Below are 21,811 nucleotides of genomic sequence, written 5' to 3'. Positions count from 1 at the left end.
CATTGGCACTCCTAAAACCCTCTGTTGCATAACTCAAACAGCAGGATTTGTTGTTGGAATATATTGATTTATTGCATCTATTTAAAAAGCAATGCCAGATATAGAACTTGGTTGCAAAAGAGTCATGGACACCTATTGCATAAGACGTATGTGAAATAATATGTTTTGTGATTTTTCAGTTTTATTTAATTTTTTTAAAAAAAAGAAAAAACCTTTAGATGTTGAGTACAGTGGTACCTCGGGTTAAGTACTTAATTTGTTCCGGAGGTCTGTTCTTAACCTGAAACTGTTCTTAACCTGAAGCACCACTTTAGCCAATGGGGCCTCCCACTGCCGCCGTGCCGCTGGAGCCCGATTTCTGTTCTTATCCTGAAGCAAAGTTCTTAACCCGAGGTACTATTTCTGGGTTAGTGGAGTCTGCAACCTGAAGCGTATGTAACCCGAGGTACCACTGTACTGGCCCACTACATCAATGAAGCTCAGAAATTCACTAATGTACTCCTTCCATGTTGTTTTAAAAGTGGCAGATATTAACAAAGCTTGCTGCAATCCCCACCATATGGCAAGCCTTACTTTTTAAAAGAGTTTTTAAGGCTGTATCTCCCCCCTCTTTAACACTAAAGTTGATCAATACATTTTTGAAAAGAAAGTGGCAAAGATTGAGTACTTTTATTTATTCCCAGCATAAATACAGTTATCCATCTTTAGCAAGATTCCCCCCACCTTTGCTTCATGAGGAACTAATAGAAAACGCCTAGTATTGCATTAGTACTAGAAGTGCTAAGAGGAAAGTTGGGGGGGGGTTTTCATATGGAAAGGTCTAAAAGTTAAGCTATTTCTTTCTTTCTTAAAGCAAAGCTTTGGCTTAAAGGATCTGCTGAGCAGCCTTCTTTTTAGCAAGGCTGGATGCAATTTTAATCATGGTAAGGAGGAGGAACAAATGCTTAAGAAATTCCAAAGGCTTGGAAGGCAGTTTCAGCTGGCAAACAAAGCTTGGCTTTTCTTTCTCTCATTTTGTTCCTCGGGAGAGGCTGCAAGTGCATATATGCTCTGCATGAAAGAAGGATGTGGGTGGCTTTTGGACCAGCACATGCATTCCTGGGAAAAATAAATATAGACATTGATAAAAATATGCTTAGTATTAAACAGCCCTGCATTTGGCTCTCGAAAAGAATTTCAAATGGACCTTGTTGTCAAACACATAAGGGAGCAAATTCTTCACCATTTAGGGTCAGTGGGGGAATCATACCATCCAGTGAATGCAAAACAGTGCATTTGGATCCAGGCCAAATAGGACCAGCTTATAGGAGAAAGCTGCATAAACTGGATACTCTACCAAACACACACACACACACACACACACACACACACACAAACCAACCCTCATTCTGAAAAGACATAATCAAAATGATATTCACATAACTGTTATTTTTACAAACCCTTCCTTTTTTAATGCAGTTGTGTTGTCGATGGTCCTCATTTTCATTAAGACTCATCCTTCAATAGAACCAATGCAATACAGTACTTTAGTTTCCATTTTCAATAAATATATAAAACGTGTCTGTGACTGCTGAGGCTTTGATCCAACTATTTAAAATCACTTTTATTGAGACATGTAAGCATATTCACCTATAACTGTAATGGCTTCAGCTACGCAAATAAAAATAATATTTGTAAGTGTAAGGGTGCCCTTCAGATTATTATGGTGCTTTTAATAGTCATAGAGCACTACAAGATCCAAATGTGTTTTATTACAATATCAAAACATTAAGGAACTTTCTTGTAAGCACCATAAATACCACTAACAGAATTCTGTTTATGAATGAATTTTAACACAAATACTTTCAGAATAAAGAATCCTTTCAAAAGTATGTTTATACTTTAATACCAGAGATTTTGCAACCTTCATTTGTTGACATCTCAGTGATGGGATTGATGCCAGGAGCTATGCATAATGGACGTGTATCATGTAAACCTAAGTAGCTATTATTGTCTTTAAGGAAGACATCTTGTGAAAGTGTTTGTTCATCAAGCAGATTCTTTCTTGGAGAACAATTAATTTAGACTATTCATCACAACTTTTAAAAAAAGATTGAAGTGGCAAAAAATTGCTTTTGTTGGGCCGCCCGTACTATCTACTCAAGCCTGTACAAGAAAAAGTGCTGTTCTGCACCTGCAGGAAGCACAGAATATTGCTTACGTTCTTATTTACTACTGCCATAAGAAATTCTGTCCTCTAGAAACTCAAACATTAATCAGAATAGAATCACCAATGTGAATACTTTTTGACTCAGTGAAGGGCAAGAGCTTACAAGGTTCTATATCCTCCTATGCACTGAATAGCAAAAAAAGACCAATCTTAAAGTGGGAACTAATACAGTTTTTGTTTTTGTTTTCGTTTTCATTTGTGATTTAGAGATAACTGGCTATATATCTGCACATTCTTAGAGCCGTTCTTGCATACTGTAGGATAACCCACTCACTCACACATACAACTGATCTCTAATGAAATCATGCAGTGAAGCTTTTTAAGAAGTTTGTGCTGTTACAGTAATGACCAAGAAACCTCAGAAACCATTTAATTACAGTCTCAAATTCATTTGTCTAGTCAAATAACAAAATTTCCATTTAGCCTCATCTGGGCATGGAATTTACTATTTTTGTCATTTCACTAATGGTGGGAGGATCTATTTATTTTGAGAGCAAACAGCTCATGCTAAACCACATGGTGGCTTCATTATGACTATCTTATGAACACAGGACAGGGAGGAGCCTGCTACCGCAGTGCCATTTTCCCCTCTGTGCATGTTCATTTTACTGTGGATCAAAATCTGAAAGGGGGTTTATGTCCCAACCTAACCTGCATCACAATATTAGATGCTTTCAAGCATTTACTTGAACATGCTGGGTGAACAAGAGGCAGGGGTGTGAATGCAAGCCCCATCCCCAATATACCTATGCAATATACCTCTTGCTCAGTCCCCAACTTTCCCCAGTTTGGGTGGGGTAGGTTTGCAGGGGACTTGTATTCACAATTCCTTGAATGTGAATAGAACTGTGCACAATCAGGCACACTGGCCTGATAAAGCAGGGTCCTCGACTGCACTCCACTCATGTTCGTGCAAGTGCAAGCCCCCACTCAACATGGGGAAGACTGGAGACAGCACGCACACAGAGATGTTGGGAAGAAGGTGGGTTTTGGGTCTTGCCCACGGGTCTTTGGGGCCCCCACAACAATGGTGTAGAATGGAAGGCAAGAAGCAGGGATGCAAAATTTTGGCACCACACAGGGTGCCATTGAAATTTGAGACACCAAGGTCTGCCACTGAATAGGGCTTGCAAGCATGCCCCCTGCCTCCTGAACACAGATACAGCATTTGTGTGTATGACAACCATAGGTCATATGATAACCCCATGGATATTGCCATGAAGAAAAATGGAATATAAACTGAAGCAACAATAATGACAGTGGTTACCTATCTGGGACGCTGTAGTAGAGGGTTTTCTGTCTCAGCAGTGATTTGACCAGATGACATCTAAATCCCCCATCACTCCACAATTCTGATAAGTGAAGGCATACTGATGCAATGCCTCCATATCATTTTCAATTTTTGGACTGAATGATTTCAATAAATTAACCAAGATAGTTATTCTGTTTTTGTTTTGCTTGTTTGTTTTAGTTTAGTTTATAAAAGAAATGTTGGAAAATATGAATACATTTCACACGGCCACATTTTTGTTTATGGCTACAAATGGTTTGCAGAGTTATAAATATTTCATGGCTTGCTCAAGGCAATTCCAAAAGTTTATGCGCATTTAGTGCTATTGCAGTAAGAAACATTCCTCTCCTTTTAGACTTTCCATCTTACGGGCCAGGAGTAAACAGAATTTAACCTTGAAGACACTACAGTGAAAAAGAAAATGGTTTAAACTTCCCTGTATTTCCCTAGCACCCTAACTTCCCCTATGGAAGTTGTGGGTTTTAAGCCGATTTGTCTTGTTGTTGAAAAAATAGCGGTGGGATCTAAAGGGAATTTCAACCTGTTTGTGCTGCAGTAAATTAGCCTAGAAGGGAGTGGGATGAGGAAATGTAAGAGGAAGAACATAATCCCTTGACGGAGGAAAGTATGCAACTGTCAGTGTGAAACATGTTAAAAATGCATCATACAAAGAGCTTTAAAAAACCCTGATTAGTCTCATAGCAGCTCCTTCACCATATATAGATATTACTACTTATATATGTATGTATGTTTATTTATAATCCTCGATTCTCTCATTAATTCACACTGCAGAAGTACGGCCATCCTAGCACTGAATGCCAAGCCGCGTTGAACCAAAAGTCATACAGGGCTGCCATACATCTGGAATTTCCCGGACATATCCGCGATTTGTTCATCAAAAATAGTGTCCAGGCAGAATTTCTGAAAATTGGTAAAACTGTCTGGGGAAACCATGTATCTCAGTGTCCTTTAAAAAAAAGAAGAAGCAGCTCAAAAACTTCTTTTTTCTTTTTGGAGTTTGTCCAAAGTTCACTTTTTAAAATATGGCAACCCTACTTTAAGGCCAAGAAGGTTTGAGGAGCTCTCTTTTCCTAGGGAGAATAAAGATTTCAAGAGTTAAGGCCAGGATAGTTCGATCATTTAAAAATATTTACTGTTCAGACCATCTATGCCAGATCATCTCCATGGCAATGCAACCTCAGCAAGAATCATGCAGCTAAAGTCAAATTAGTTATTTGTAAGTGGCCCAATCCCATTGTTTAGAGTAATAATCAAGAAAGTTACTATACAGTGTTTCACACCAAGCTATCAGTGGGGCAATTTGTAACCAAAAAGATCCTGCTGATTTAAACCGTGGGATCCTGTTTTTTAAAGACTTGCTGTTCCTTTCTTTTTCAAGTTACATACTGCATATTTGCTCTTTTTGTTACATTTGATATCTTTTGTCTGATGAGGCCTACAACACTGAAGGGAGAGCACAGATGAAACTGCAGAGGAAATTGTACAATTATTATGTTTTCAAAAGTTTTAAAGTGTCTTTTTTCTTGTTGAAGAACTGCAGATACATTTTTGAGTGTTGGAGCTAGACTTACAGCTAACCATGTCTACTCAGAAGGAAGCTCTATTGAATACAGTGGTTCTTACTCTCAGGTAAGCAGGGGTATGTTTGCAGCTTCGTAAGCTAGTTACATGGGACACGGGTGGTGCTGTTCTGTAAACCACTGAGCCTAGGGCTTGCTGGTCGGAAGGTCGGCAATTTGAATCCCTGTGACGGGGTGAGCTCCCGTTATTTGGTCCCAGCTCCTGCCAACCTAGTAGTTAGAAAGCATGTCAGTGCAAGTAAATAAATAGGTACCGCTCCAGCAGGAAGGTAAACGGCGTTTCCGTGCGCTGCTCTGGCTTCTCCAGAAGCGGCTTAGTCATGCTGGCTACATGACCTGCGGACAAACGTTGGCTCCCTCGGCCAGTAAAGCGAGATGAGTGCCGCAACCACAGAGTCGTTTGTGACTGAACTTAACTGTCAGGGGTCCTTTACCTTTACCTTTAAGCTACTTATACACATACAACTGAAATCAGTGCAAAAAGCTAGTCTAGGTTATCTTAAACTCCACAATTTCAAGGGGAATTAAATACAACTAACTTAGTCTGTATCTCACCTAATAAATATAAATGAAACTGATGTTTCCAAAGATTGTTTGTAGCTCATGGCATCAACAAGCAATGAAAAAATAATATACGTACATGGGCCTGAGGAAAGTGATTCAGCCACCTTAGATTTTACTTGTATACCAGATGACTAGATACCGTATATTATCTTTCTTTTCTTTTCAAATCACTGCAGACAATACAATAGACACAACTACAAGAATCTGCTCCACAGTTTAGTTTCCCAATACACTGTTTTAAAAAGATCATTTCCTAAAACAAAAGCTAATTTACTGCTACCATGACACTGCTTGCAAAGGAAAGCTGCCTTCTCAGAAACCAAAAGGGCTGAATGAAGATGATAAATGTCAAATCAAAGTTTTATTTGCATTAACTGATACACTCTGAGCTTGTGCCGAGAACTAAGATGCTTCTAAGTGTATGCATTTCACTTTTGCACTGCCAATTTCTCTGGCTGTAAGTAACATTATCCTATCAACAGTGGTGACTCAGCAACAGAAGAGGAATTAAAGAGTGAATAAGAGGGAGATTTTCCTCCCTGTTATACACAGATTCAAAAGCTATTCTGTGTAACTGAACCAGGCACTCGGAACAGAGGATTTATGCTGCGCTCCCAAAGGATGGGAGGTACATTTGTAACTCCCTTCCTACCCTCTGCCCTCACCCTTAGGTGGTAACAGGATTTGAGTACGTACTTCCTAAGCATTGCCCTGCTGCCAGAATTACATCCCCTCATTGTTTGGTACTTGCCATATTTTGCAGACAGGCCTTTTTTTTTCAGAACACACCCTCTAGGGAAAGGTTTAACTCACAAAAAATATGAATTGCAAGTAATCCCAGAAAGCCAAGCTCTGCCTAAACGACTCCTAAGAAACAACTGTCTTTATTGCTTATTTAGGTAAAGTATCCAGTCCTTTAAAGATAAGAATGGCCAAAGTGTTTTCTGTGTATTGCCAGCCTTATGGCTTGAAAGAGAAGGTATGATTCATTAGTTCTGAGTTGACATTATTAGTGGTGCTCCTCCAGGTGAGCTCAATCTGGAGTCATCTTTATTGCGCTGTATGAGAAACACTGCCACTTCTTCCCATATTACATCTGTGCTTTAGATAAATCAGAAGCACAAGTCAGTACAGCTCTCAAACTAGCATTATTTCAAAGAAATAATCTCAGGTTTATTTGAGGGAAAGGAAGTGGTAGCAATTGAACAGTTGTCTGAACAGGGGGTGCAGGCTTGTCACCTAGAACCAGGTGACCCCTTTGCAGATGGAAGCAGACCCATCTGCCCTGATGGAGTGTGCATGTTTGCAATCTCAACATTCCCAGAAGGCAAACGAGTACACACGTCATCTTTAAAGTCTTGGTGGGAGGGACAGGGTAACATGTTGGAACGTCTTTGTCGCTTCTGCCCTGTTCCAAACATGCCCTGCTCCTGAACACTGATTCCTGAAAACTTTGTCTGCTACTGAGTCTGTACTGTTGGCTGCCTGAATAAGGTTCTCTTTTTTTTTTACTTACAAATAAGAGAATCTGCTTGTGCATTTCGGGGTGGGAATCTGGACAGTGGCCATCATTACATCTTGTGGGAATGAATTCTACTAACACTTCCGTTCTGGCAGGAGGTCAGTAGATGGGTGGGAGAGGTGCTTAACTCATCAACAAAGAAAGGAAAAATTTCAGGGGACAGTTAAGGGTAAAGCATAAGCAGCCTCTCACACCAGTCAATTCTCCCAGCCTCCACCTTAGCACTGGGAGGGTTAACACAGGTTTAGGAACCCCACATTTCCCTTGTAATATCCAGCTCTGCAAAAATAATGTTTGGAACATAAACAGGTGCACTTTAGTCTTGCATGACCTGTGTTGCTGATTTTTTTATGTAAGGCCCCATGGTTTACCAACGTATTTTAAATTTGCAAAGTAAGCATGCATACTCAAAATCTTTTAACAGTTAAAGCTGATAGGCAATAGTTTGGGTCCTCTCAGAGATGGGCTCCTGCTTTATGAAATTCCCCACCACCATATCCCCCCCCCCAAAAAAACCCCAATACCCCATTATGTGGTTGGCTGCATTGGTTCAGGTTTTGAAGAAATGTTTGAATACTCGCCACTTTTCCCTAGCTTTTAATTGAATATTTTATTGTATACGGTGCTGGAATTTTTATAGTATTTTCAAGTGTATTGTGCACAGCCTTGTTTCATTTTGTTTTATTTATTGGCTTATTTTTCTATATTAAGTTTTACATCTGCCGTACGCTGCCCCTCCTGATGTGGCAAGAGGGAGGAGGTGGTGGAGGTGTGATTTGAGCAGCATGCACTAGCACATTTGCTTGATCCTAGTAAGCTATAGGCCACTTAATGGTGGCTTAGCATTATTATCCAGGCCAATTTTATCAACGTGAGGCATTTGGACCTTCCAGTTGCATCTTCATCTCCATCCACATTGAACAAATGCAGGCTTCCTAGAATGTATACACACACCATACTTAGCTGATGGGTTTTGTTCATGCTTTGCATCAGGCTGTCACCTTCCCCAGGTTTCATTAACTATTGGCCATAGTTTGCTTTTAATCTGCACCATGTGACGGTTTTATTTCCTTGCTTGAGTAAACTGTTGTACAAGCTTGACACTATAATGCAACTGTCTGCTGCAGTGTGGACTGATATGCAGGAAGGGTAATCCTGTTTTAAGGGGTTGGACATGATTTTATTGGTCCCTGCCAACCTTATTATTTATATGAATGGTAGAAGGTCACATTGATAGAATCCAGAGCTCCTTCTCTCTTCTAGTAGCTATTGGTGATTGGGGGGGGGGCGTGCAGGGCTGCTGAAATTCTATGTACCGTATTTTTTGCTCTATAAGACTCACTTTTTCCCTCCTAAAAAGTAAGGGGAAATGTGTGTGCGTCTTATGGAGCGAATGCAAGCTGCGCAGCTATCCCAGAAGCCAGAACAGCAAGAGGGATTGCTGCTTTCGCTGCGCAGCGATCCCTCTTGCTGTTTTGGCTTCTGAGATTCAGAATAATTTTTTCTTGTTTTCCTCCTCCAAAAACTAGGTGCGTCTTGTGGTCTGGTGTGTCTTATAGAGCGAAAAATACGGTACTTTGCTTAGTGCCAAGCTGGTAGGAGCACAAATTCAATATAAGTATGCTGGAAACTGCTGGTATATTTCCTAAGCCTGTAGCCAACAGGAAAGGGTTAGAAGACATTGTAATAATTTGAAAAAAACTAATAGTTTATGCAGAGTCTTCTCTTCTGCTGTTACAAGACATCTCTGTCAGAACATCCAAAAATTGAACTACCATCTGTGATCCTGGGAAGAAGGGAAGAAGTTACCTGAAGCAGACAAAGTAGAGGTTCGGAGGAACTATGAATAGATTAAAAAAAGAGAACAATTTCTCCTCAAACCTTTCTGACAAATTACATCTCTCAAAGCAAATTCACATTTGAATGAATACAATTCCCTTCAAAAAGGATGTGGAGTTCAAAACTGGAATGGAATTGAAAACTGTTTCACAACTTTAATTATGAAGATGTAATTCTGAATGTTGACCAATACTGAGTGTAAGATCTGCTGAAAGGACAAAAGCTTTAGTTATATTTAACTTCCTGCAAAATTGCCAAACAGATGTTTATGTTTGGCTTCCACACTCGCTAGGGCCAAATGCAACATCAAACTAGGATTCCACAAAGTGTAGGTTCTTTCCGTCCAAATAAGTTCTTAAGAAAGTAAAAGCAATGGCTGACATGTTTTATAACCTGGGTAGGGCTGGGAGATTGATCATGCCCACCCTGTTCTTTATGCCTCTTTTCATTATTTAAATACATTTCTGGTTACACAATGATTGTTAATGATCAGCTTCCTAATACATCAGACATTTTTATTCTTTTTTTTAAAAAAAGAAATGCTTTCTAAGCTTCACAAAAATTAACACAAAAATTAAAAATTTGGCAAATCAGAGGGGGGAAAAGTGAAATAATTCAAAAGTCTCTGGAACAGTTTTGTTTTGCAAAGTTGCAGCACACCTTCCTGCAAAAGTCAAAACATAATTTCCTGGGCAATTATATACTCTGACTTTTCACCCACCATATAACAATGAACGTAAAGAAAGAATAAGTAAAGAAGTAACTTTGTAGGATATATTGATAACTCAGACTGGCCTATATATTCAGAAAAAATGAGGTGGAAATGTGGCTTTTTTAGTAATAGCATTATGGAATGTCCTTTCAAGGGAAGAATGCTTAACACCAACCTTTCTGTCTTTTACATGCCAGGAAAGAACCTTTCTAACTTACCCAAACTTTTAAAAGCAGTAACACTTTTTAAATTTCTGACTATCATTTGGCTTTTATCTGCTGATCTTTTGTGTCTATTATTTACTCTTGTTTTGCATGTTTTAATTCTCATTAACTGTCTGGAAATGATGGATTAAAATGTTTCACATAGAAAAATGAATGAATGAAATGGTATCTTCCCCCTTCCTCTGACCTGCAGTCTGAAGTGGTAAGCTGTACCACAGGGGTAGGGAACCCTGTGGTTCTCCAGAAGTTGTTATGGATCCCAACTCTCATTAGCCCCAGCCAATGACCAACGGTCAAGGACGATGAGGTGTAGTCAAGGGAGCTATAGCCAGCAACATCTAGGGGGCCACAGGTTCCCCACCCCAGACCTACCATGTCAGTATTGTACCATCTTGTTCTACTGTGTAGGCCAGGCCACATCAGGGAAGCTGTATCTGCACACTGTGGATTTCTACTGTTTTTAGTTTTAAAAGATTACTTTCTAAGAAACATTCATATGTCTGGATCATCTATAGTTTTGTTAAAGAAGAAATCAAAAGAACATTACGAGGGCCACCTTGAAAATACAGTGGTACCTTGGGTTACATACACTTCAGGTTACAGACTCCACTAACCCAGAAATAGTGCTTCAGGTTAAGAACTTTGCTTCAGGATAAGAACAGAAATCGTGCTCCGGTGGCACGGTGGCAGCAGGAGGCCCCATTAGCTAAAGTGGTGCTTTCAGCTTAAGTACGGACCTCTGGAACGAATTAAGTACTTAACCTGAGGTACCACTGTACCAGAAGGAATGTATGACAGGAAGGATACAGGGACAACCCACACCTACCTTTTGCAATACTGTATATACCAAGGCCAAGCACAACTGGAGAAGGAGACTCAATATTCTGAGTCTTAAAATCTCTTTGCCAATCCCCCCCCCCCGCCCCCCACAAAAAAAGGCAGAACAACAGCAACAACTCAGGCTTCCCACTTCACCCTGCCAATGACCTTAACACAGACTTGGATGTACCACCTTCCCCTGAGCGCAGAACAATTCCCTGCTCCGGCTACTCCAGCCAGAATTTCATTTCAGCAAATACCACAAATCATGTCATACTGTGTAGAACTATTTAAAAGCAGGGTTGTGCAATGTGAACTGTTCACTGCATGGGAATGAACCGGAGTCTGCCTAAGCTAGCCTCTTTCACTCCTTTGTTTTTTTATTTAAATTATCCTGAAGATGTGGCTGCACTGTTGTTCGGAACTTTAAACAAATTTTCCTCTAATTGGAGATTCAGCCTAAACTGCAAAAGCAATTTAATGCTAAAATCAGCATCCTAACAAGAGAATAGTTTGGACATTTTTTTCCACATATATTATCAGCTGTTTCCTAGAAATAGCAAGCCCCTGGCTCAGCTAAAATGAAACCAAATCCGCTATGTGTAATGGAATTATAACACACTATACTAAGGAACTAATAGAACCTGGTAAAAACATATATTTTCATGCATTAACTTTTACATTCCACTAACAAGCACATGGGATTAAGACAAAAAATATATATATAGACCATTTCCAATATAATCTTATCACCTTGGGGGTTTGGGTAGGAGGGATTAATAACTGATTTATTTCTACAGTGTCTTCTCTAATGTACACACCCGTTTAAAAGCATACCATTATCTGAATTAGCTTATATAACAGGATATAAAATGTCATGGCAGGTTTTGTTGGAATGGTAATGAGAAGAATTTGTGTGCTCAATGAAACAAAGATGCTCACTTCTGTGCCAAATATTCATTTGATGGCAATACTTCAAATAAATTATTCCTTATAACAACTAGACTGTCATATCCTACAACCACATCCCGAGCAACCACCCAGCTGGGCTCAATAAAGCTATTTTCCAATGTGCTGTATACACACACACACACACACACACACACACAAACACCCATACTTCCCAGATGTTTTCTGTGTAAAACATTTGGTTTCAAATGCATAGCAAGTCTTTCCAAAAAGCCATTACATTTGTTTAATGGACTCATACAGTTCAGCTAAAATATCCTGGAGCAGACATCTGACTGCATTTCTGCTCTATGAGCCCCATCTGCAAAAAGCACAAAGAGCAAATGAGAATGTTTTACATGATTTATGCTGCCTTTATGATCAGCCAGTTCATAAAGCACAAGCTTTGTTCAACAGACAATAACACAGACTGCTTTCAAGTGTGTCATTAAGTGTGTTTTTTTCTGTTTTAAGAAATACTTTCCATTCAAACAACAGGCCCAATTCTAAAGCAGTGGGATCTGTGCAACTAGAATCAGAATTTTACTTACTGCACCACCAAAAAAGTAATTTCCTGTTTTCTCGCCTGAGGATATCCAAAACAGATAAATTCATAATATCTATGGTGGCACATTTTTATTTTCAACAGAGGAAAGCTAGAGGAAGGAAATTTATGAAATACATAAGGAATTATTAGTGTTAATCTCATTAATCCTCACAATAACTGTGAGGTAAATTACTACTCTTATTTTACAGCTGGGTTACTGAAATTTAAGGTTTATTCATTCCAGTGAACTTATGGATGAGTTTAATTTTAACTCTGCTCCCTGAACCATGTCTGACACCAGTCCCATGTTTATTTTAATTCTATATATATTTCACTGTAGATGGAAGACCTATGTGAAGAAATTCAAGTCCTTAATTATAACATCTTCCCCTCAAAAACCTGAAAGAGATTACTAAGCTAGTTCAGCTATCATGGCTGAACCATGGTTTACTGCAAAAGGAACCATAGTCAAATATTGGGCATGTGTATTCCAGCACTTCCTTTCCAGTGCTGCCCCAAAGGAAGAGTTTGGAAATGTTCACTTCCATTTTTTTAAATTAATACTAAATTATTTTATGAGACTTATATATCATCCTTCTTCACAAGACCAAGGGATGACTATGAAAAACAAGTAACTTAAAACAGTCATCATCAAAATACAAAATCAATAAAATATAAAATAGCAACTTTTGCCAAGTTTCAGAGAAAAGCCACACCAAAGTTTCCTAGCTAGCTTTTGTTATCATAAAAGAGCTATCAAATATTTTCAGCATACTGGTATAGGTCCAAATGTCTTCCCTTACAAGTATCTTAAAATATTTTTGTGGTCAGGCAGCAATATTGTGTTTTTAGACGTATTTTCTGACTGAACTATGAAGTAGCATTCAACTGTACACAGATTTCTACAATGTTCTTCCCCTGGTCACTTTTTCTTTTGACAAATATTTTCTGCTCTGAACAGTTAAACACAGAATTGTTAAAGTGATTATGAGATATTTCTGCTTTCCAAGAATTATGGAAATGCAAGAAGTGCCCGTTCTAAGAGAAATTCAAATGTCATTTGCATACAATTGCCAAACTATAGACATTAAGCTTTGAAATGCAGAAACTGCACAGCACTCTCTGATTCTAGATCTCTAGGGCTGGATTGTGAGCTATTCAGATTTGCCCTCCAAATATGCGTCCCCTATTTCCTAAGCAGCACTCGCATTTAAGGAATGCCTATGAAATTGCAATATCCTATGAACTCGAGTGGGACTAAGTCTCATTGAACTCAATGGAGCTTTTTGAGTAGACATGTATAGAAGTACTCCATGAGTTACCTAAAGCTAGAGGAGGGATATATACCTTTGGAAAATATAAAATCGTGTTGAAAAATTAATCCAGCTAGTGGCAGTAAATTAGCTCTGCACAAAAATATTTTGATCATATCTACAGCTGTGAAATTATGGAAGAAATTGCCTATTTTCTGCAAACTGATTCCATCTTCAGATGGCTTTCTAGCCCAATCTTGTGACATTCCAATCCCACCAAGAACTTATCCCATAGCTCCTTTTTTCAAATAAAAAGTAACCAATAAAAACCATATTTTATTCTTATCCTCCAAAAGTATTAGAACAAGACCTGAATTGTATCATATTTAGGGCTTGTACTCAATCCTGGACCAGTGAAAAATTTAAAAGCCAGACATCAAAGCCCATGTATGTGCTCATCCTCAGACAGCTGAGATATCACCAATATTAAATAACATTAACAAATGTAGAAGAGGTTCATTGGTACACATGCTGGTTTCTTTATGTACTTTACTACAATTTGAACATCAAATAGCTTCATACTTAACTAGCCACATGGAGGTATTTTCTCCCACTTTAGACTGTAACGAAAGGTTACTGCAGGGTCTTTATATGTATTAAACATCTGGAAGTTTTGGTATGGATCCAAGATATCTGATCAGCATGGGCAGCCACTATACTCCCATGGCATATCTCACCCAGCCCCCTAGTGTTCAGTGTCTAGGCTCTCCTAATTTATACAATGTACAGTGTTGTCTGTGCAGACATGGTGATAAATATGTGCTGCTTAAAAGCAGATATTTCACAAACTATAACTTACAGATGCTCTGGGCTTTCATGTGGGCAAGACAAATGATAATCCTATGCCTGACTGAAAAAGCAGAGTTCAGAAAACAACAGCAAGAGAACACAAATGAAAACCTGGGTACATTTGAGGCTTAAATAAATTGGTCACCCAGTACTGCACAGATGCATTTATTTCACTTCGTAGTTCTTTCCACCGTAACTCAAGTATCTAGCAATAGGACAGGGCTGTTGTTGCTGTTTTTTTAAAAAATGTCCTGCCAAATGGACACACAAAATGTCGACATCTGTTAAAAAAAAGATGGTTAAAGGCAGCATTTGGTATATATAATGGATAATTACAAGGAATCTGTGAGAAGAATTCTATGAACACTAAACAATCTTTAGCAGGAACTGTTTGTTCCAAACAGCTTTATCCAACATGTATGATACCAAAACATAATTTTATATATGCTTTCATCCTAATCTTGAATTTAATGATACAAAAAACCCACACACATGGCTGAACACACAATGCTTTAATGTTACAAACTCCCTCTATTATGATTTTTCACAAATGATGTTTTGAAGCTGTTAGTAATAACACATTACAATGCAATTATGCTTTTGGTTGAAAGCAACTTGGCAAACAATGAACAAAATTCCACTGCGAATTGTACTTCAGGCAGCCAAATATTAGCCAGAGTTCCTCACCCTAAAAGCCACAATTCAAAGACCAAAACTTACATATCTGACCGCATCTGGCACCCACTATCCACAAACCCACCAGTCTCACCTTTCCTGTACACATACTACACTCAGCCACAAATATTTCAGATATCTATATTCTTAGATCCACCACTACCCACCCACAGATACTCAGACACATACATCCCTCATCCTCAGCCAAGCCTTCCAAAGCTTTGGGTTTCAGTTCCCTTGAAACCTGCTACTGCCCATCCCATATTCCAACCTGTGCAAAGTATTGTTTTAATTAGGTGGCCAAAAAGGGCAACAACCCACCAAAAGCCACCAGTCTCCCCCTTAACTCCAGAGCTTGCACTCTCTCTCCTTCTCTTATAATCACTCACTCTCTGCCCATCATGGTGTCTGCACTGCTGTGACCTTATTTCAAGCAATTTCCCATAAAAATTAGCATTCGGGAAGGACGACAAGGCCCACCAATCCTCTAAGTAACCTTCTTTCCTTGAGAACAGAAACATCTAACCAATCAGAACAGAGTTATTTCCTGCAATTTGCATAAAGTGGTTCCTTCCAAACGTAAACCCACAATCAATCTGTTGTAAACACTTCAAAACATTCCTTCTAATGTTACTCTTGATTGGTGTCCATTGACCAATCAAAATTTGTTCAGGGTGCTTTCATATTATTGTTGCTGCAGTTCTGGTCCGACAGAGAGGGGATCGATCAGCCACCACACCACTTTGGCGACTGGGCAAAAGCAGGTGCAGAGAACCATGACAAGACTGCTGGCTTCTGTCAGTAGGGGATAGTGGAGTGGGGTGGCAGCATTCACCTGACCTCCCAACAGCTGAGTCATTCCACATACCAGGAAGTAAAGGGGAAGGTCGTGGGAAGGTTGACTCAGCGCAAACATACCAGCAGGAGTGCCAGATTGGTTTCATCTTTATATCTGCGCTGTGCCAACCATCCTGCTACCTTGCTCGTACCCCTCTCCTTCCCAGTAAACAGCAGCAACCCACCATGTTGTCCACTACTTCCTTTCTTGCAACACAGTGGAGAAAAGCTCTCTCCGCCTGTTACCCTCGCTTTTTCTGTCCAGTCCCTTGCCTTACTTTTTCTCCCTAATGCAATCTTTTCACCTATCACAACCTCCGCCTGTCAGGGACTGGGCAGAGGAGTAATGGTGGAGACTGCCTCCCCAGCCTGATCCTTCCAGAGAAGAAGAAGACAGTTCAGAATTACAACAGGGGTTTGAGGGAGGTCACAGCTCAGAGGCAGATGAGGGGGAAAGCTGGGAAATAATGGGAGAGGAGGAGAAGGAAGAGGAAGCAGCAGGAGGGCAACAGCTGACAGACACAGTGTCTTTAGAAAGCATTTCAGACCCTCCCTCCCAGAACCCGGTGAGCCTTGAAAGCAGGAGAGCAAAGGGCTCAGAAGCAAAGGGCCCTTAGTGCCACCCGTAGAGGAGATGATGACGAATGAGGAAGTGGGATAAAAAGGGGGTGGAGAGTCGCACGGAACAAGGCCATTATTCCAAGAAGCTGCATTCCAAGCCTCTCTCTGTAAATATTGAATAAAAAGCAGATGCTAAGAACTTTCCTTGTCTTATCCATTCCTGGCAACCTGATGTTGCTTCCTCTGCTGCTTGACACCACCTGCTGCCAGCTGCCCTGGCCCTCACCCTACAGCCCCAGTGGGCAGCCATCATTGGTTTTAATAGAATTTATAACTGGGGACACACTTTTTATGGTGACCTTGGAATCATCCAACTCTGTCTCACCACGTATGAAATATAAATATATTTCAGTGCTGGCTATCAGAACAGACCAGACAAGTAAGAAAAGCTCCCACTAACCTGGTAAAAAAACCCACAACACATTAATTAGGCTGTAACCCTTTATACGCTTACCTAGGAATAAGTCTCATTGGACTAAATTATGCTTACTTCTGAGTAAACTTGCATAGGATTGCACTGTAAGTTGATGAAGACCTGAGATACATGAGAGACCGTGAACATGACTGTGTGAGAAAAGGAGAGTTAGATCATGGAGTAACTCAGGACACACATGAAACATTATATATGATCAATATGCTGTTCCTTTGTAACTGGAATGCTGCATCTACTTCCAAAACCAATATACAGTACAGTGGTACCTCTGGTTGCAAATGGGATCTGTTCCATGAGCAGAACGCAACCCGCGTCTGCGCGGGTCATGATTTGCTGCTTCTGCGCATGCGCGTGACATCATTCTGAGCGTCTGCGCATGCACGAGCGGCAAAACCCGGAAGTAACCCGTTCCGTTACTTCCGGGTCGCCGCAGGACGCAACCTGAAAAGACGTAACCTGAACCGAAAGTAAAAAGAGGTATGACTGTATAGACTATGCTTTGTTCCTACTATGTAACTTTGTTGTTATTACAGCACCTTCATCAGCCCACACCCCTTTTTGATTGTGATGACCAAGCATGTACATTTGTCTGTTTCCACAGGCAATAAGGTGCAACAGTGTCATAGAGGTTCTCCACAAGCACCATTCCAACTCTTCCTTTCTTTGTGTATCTCTCATATGCTTCACATTGAATATGTTTGCTTAATTTTGCTTATATCGTATTCAAGTCAGACTGCAGTATTAAAAAAAGTTTTGTTTGACTACATCTGAGCAACTAGATGGAACTCCCACAAAACTTTCAAAATACACTCTACTTTGCAAACTTCTTCTGTCATCTCTTTATCCTTGTACTTACAGCCATTTGCATGTAACATCTCCCAACAAATGTTTGGAAAGTTGGCTGCCCTTGTACAGGGTGGTTGTGCTCTTATATTTCATGCATTACACAGCCCAGTCTCTAGCTGTTGTATTATTGAGTAAACATGTTTAAATAACAAGTTGTTGCCAACAACAAACTAAATATAACTAATCTATATTCCATCTAATAAGCTAAGGCCGGAAAAGTACTTCAGGTTTCTTTAAAAAATCATTTTTTGGCAATAGCCCTTTACAGAGTTGAAAAAAAATTTCAAACTCCTAGATACTACTAATACTTATTTTTTAAAGTTGTACATTGTGGCATCTGGGATTTTCCCAAGCCTGATAAGTGTATATATTGAGGAGGGGGAAAATAGAAGCTTCTAGTGCATGCAAGTTATAATGCTAGATTCAAAAGCACTTATTTGTAAGACAATGCAATTTAAAGCCCTGCACTGTGAAAATATAATGGAGAATGTGTCATTATATAGGCTTCATATTAGCATAGCTTCATGGACACTGGTGGAAATCCTTCAGATTCATACCAGATTCAGATCACAATCCATCTGCCAACCCTGCAGATTTCACAATATCTGCCCAAGAAGCCAAAGAAAATTCAATACCTCACATTTTATATGTCAATATCTGATTAATCAGTCAAGAATGCCTAATAGTATGCGCTATGCCTAATGCCTAATAGTATGCGCTATACACTTGGTTAAAATATATACTCAAGGAAGGTATATATATATATAACTTTGAGAGGGCAGAGTACTAGAGTTGTTTCTAGGCTGCAAGCTGTTGCCATATGGTTCCAAATATTTACATGCTGCTGTGTAGGAAAAGGTTACCTAACCCAGTAATCTGACAGCAAGCAAATGACATAGGTGGGAGTGTGACCTGGGATTTCTAATACTTAGCTCCTCTTTATATGACAATTTGCTGTGAAGTCATGATAGGAAATATGCCAGTCACTTTGCTTCAAGAACCCCCTCTGCTGGTCACAGTACAGAGTCTATTCAGAGCTTTTTAATGATGCCATAAATGCTGATGACTAAGGAGAACAGAAACAGAGCAAAGAAAGCAAAGGAAAAGCTAAATGAACTCCTGTGCCTCTGCTGGCCCAGACCTTTTCCACAACATTCTCCCCTAACGTATAAAGTGAAAAACTGAAGTTCTGCATTTTAAGAGCTTGGAGAAAAGGAAAAACTGTTCAAGAAGTCAATGTACATCTGGCATGGAGTCATAGCAACCAGTTATAATTCCTTGTAGTAGTAGACCCTACAGAAATATGTATGTGCTTTTAGAGGTGAGAAAACAAAAGCACTTTGCCATATTTAATACAAGTAAACACTATCCTGAGCTAGTCAGTTTGTTGGAACAAACAAATTAAGCCTAGCATTTTAATCTTAAAATAAATAGAGATTATAAATAGCAATGCTGGTTTCCAATGAAGCTACAAAGTTGCATCTGTTTCAAAGCAAATTTAAAAAGAAGCAAAAGCATTCTTTTAAAAATAATAAATTTAGATGGATAATGTAAAAATGATGTAAAAAAATCTATAACTTAACCTAGATGCATGCAATATGACTCAGTGCTTATATCATGCATTTAAAGTCAGCATTTGCATTCATCTCTGCTTTGTTTAGCTGTCCTCTTAACAATTTAACAAAATGGAAGAAGAATACATAACACAAGCTTATCTGCATATAAAATCATTTAAATATAATTTTCATACTGTATTAGAACTTTTTTTTTCACTCACAAATCACACTGCTGAAAAGCTGCAGCCTGCCTGGAATGCTTCAGAAAAATATCTGTACAGTATAGGCATAGCTGACTCAAATACAGAACCAACCCACATGAGCTGGAACATAGGTCCACTAATAGATATTAAATGGCAATGCAGAAAATAGCAATGCTTCTAGCTTATTGCACAAGCATTTCCCATCTGCCCATGAGATCTCCTGTGACAGAAGAACAAAAAAGTTGGGCTGGAGTTACAGTACAATGCCACATCGGGACAGCTGTGTTTAAACTGTTAGCCGGCAGACACAGATGAGCCAAGTGGACTCTAAGCTCACTGAGGTAGAGGAGCAGCATCAATGTGTTTGTTTAAAGAGGTCAGTAAAGTTCAGGTCATAAAAACCAGCAATGAAGTGTTTTGGTTTAAAGGAACTCTAAGCTGAATAGCATTTTCTGTTTAGCTTACTAGAAAACACAATACATTCCAGGGAACTTTGTATGCCCACACTTTGAAAGAACAATTTGGAGGGGAGGGGAATGCCCATTTACAAACAATACTAAAAATTTCCTAAATGATCTGCTCCTGACAGTTATGATTTAAGAGAGTTAGGATAAAGTTCTAGGTGCAAATACTTTGGGAGAAATCAGACTTCACAAACACCCCCCCCCCATCTCATGAATAGCATAACGGCGTGGCGGAGAGATCTACATCAAGACACACACGCACACAAACACACAGTGGGAGCTCTAGAAAGCAAAAGTTAGAAAAAGTTGGAGGGCGGGGGGGGGGATTCAGGTCCCAAGTTGTGAGGCCGGACACGCCATGAAGGGAAAAGCTCAGGAATGAGTGCAATGCACAGCAGCTCCCCGCCGCCGCCGCCCCCATGACATCTCTCCATCCGGAGCATCTCCAACAGCCTCCGCCTTCCCCAGCCCTTACCACTCTGCCGGAAAACCTCTCGGTGGCCCTCTTGACTTTGCCGTAGGTGCCTTTGCCCAGCGTCTCCTGCAGCTCGTAGCGATGCTTCAGGTTGTGCTTGTGGTGGTGCCGCTTGACCCCTTGCTGCTGCTGCTTCTTCAGCTCCTGGGGGGCTGCTGAGCGGGGGGCGAGGGCGCTGCCGGCCGAGGCAGCGGGGGCAGCGGCGGAGCCCTCCCCGGCGGGCTCTTCCACCATGGCTGCTGCTGCTGGCGGTGGCGGCGGCTGTGCACTTGCTGCTGCGGCTGCTTGGTCGCCGGCCGGCTCCCCGGGAGCCCCAGCATCCGCCTGGCAGCAGCCTTGCGGAGGAGGAGGAGGCACTTCTGCGCTGCTGCCGCCATCCAGCTCAGCCCCATCCATCTCCTGCTGGCGCGGCGTGTGCGCCGGGGAGGCACTTCTAGCCGCGCGGGAGGAGCCTCGGCGACCCTCCCTTCAGGCGGGGTCCGCCAGGGCCAGCCCCACAACCATGGCCCTTTTCTTCTTTTCCCCCACCCCACCCCCACGAGGGGCGGGGAAGGGGAGAAGGCGGCGCCCCTCGGCTTCCCTCCTCACCCGCCGCGGCGGCGACTAGAGCGCATGGAGGCGGGAATTTGGAGAGGGAGGAGGCGAGAGCGGGCTGAGGAAGGGACCCGCTCCTAGGTCTTCTTCCCTTCCGCCGAGGGCGGGGAGAGGAGCCCGAGTCTCCCGCCGCCGCTCTGCCCGCCAAGCATGAGGCTCCCGAGGCCTTTCCCCCCGCCTTTAAGTGTCCTCCTCCTCCTCCTCCTCGGGGCTACATTTGGCGGCCGGCGCTGGTGTGTTGGGAGCGGCCGAGCGGAGCCCCCTCTCCGTGCTCCCCCTGCCAGCGAGGCCGCCGCGGTTGGCTCGCCTCCACCTGGCTCGCCCCATGCCCTCCTCAGCCAGCCCCTCGGAGCTGGGGGTGTCTTCTCGCTGGGTCTGGGCTGGCAAGGGGCCGGGCTTGGCCCGGAGGAGGAGCCGCTCCCCGAGACTAGCGGATCTTCCTCCCGCCCGCCCGCTTTTCGCCTCAGAATTGGGCGGGATCTCTCAGGGCAGCCGCCGCCGACAGAATAGGGGCGCGCGCGTCGGTTCGGGGGTTAGAGGTGCCAGATGGCCTTGATTGCGGCGCATTCCGCTTTATTCCACAGCGCGGCGGCTAATGGGCCTCCTTTCCTCCAGAGTAGGGAGCAGGCTGGGCTCCCTTCGCGATGTGGGGCAACAGAAAAAGTTGTGCGTGCTTAGAGCTCGGTGTGTGTGTGTGTGTGTGTGTGTGTGTGTGTGTGTGTGTGTGTC

General features: G+C 41.4%; 1 protein-coding gene across 1 annotated transcript in view; it reads right to left on the bottom strand.

Annotated features, from left to right (window-relative positions):
- The window catches only part of NUAK1 (NUAK family kinase 1), a 49,008-nt gene extending 27,482 nt beyond the window's left edge, over positions 1-21,526 (bottom strand). The window contains exon 1 of the mRNA XM_081928257.1: positions 20,489-21,526. Within this exon, the coding sequence (XP_081784383.1) occupies positions 20,489-20,884 (396 nt within the window). The 5' untranslated portion in view covers positions 20,885-21,526. The remainder of the gene's footprint in view (positions 1-20,488) is intronic.
- Between the last annotated feature and the right edge of the window lie 285 nt (positions 21,527-21,811).

This window comes from Podarcis melisellensis (assembly GCF_964234715.1).
Source record: "Podarcis melisellensis genome assembly, chromosome: 10".
NCBI classification, from domain to species: Eukaryota; Metazoa; Chordata; class Lepidosauria; order Squamata; family Lacertidae; genus Podarcis; species Podarcis melisellensis.
The sequence above is the reverse complement of the archived record's forward strand: the minus strand, read 5'-3'. Positions and strand labels throughout refer to the sequence as shown.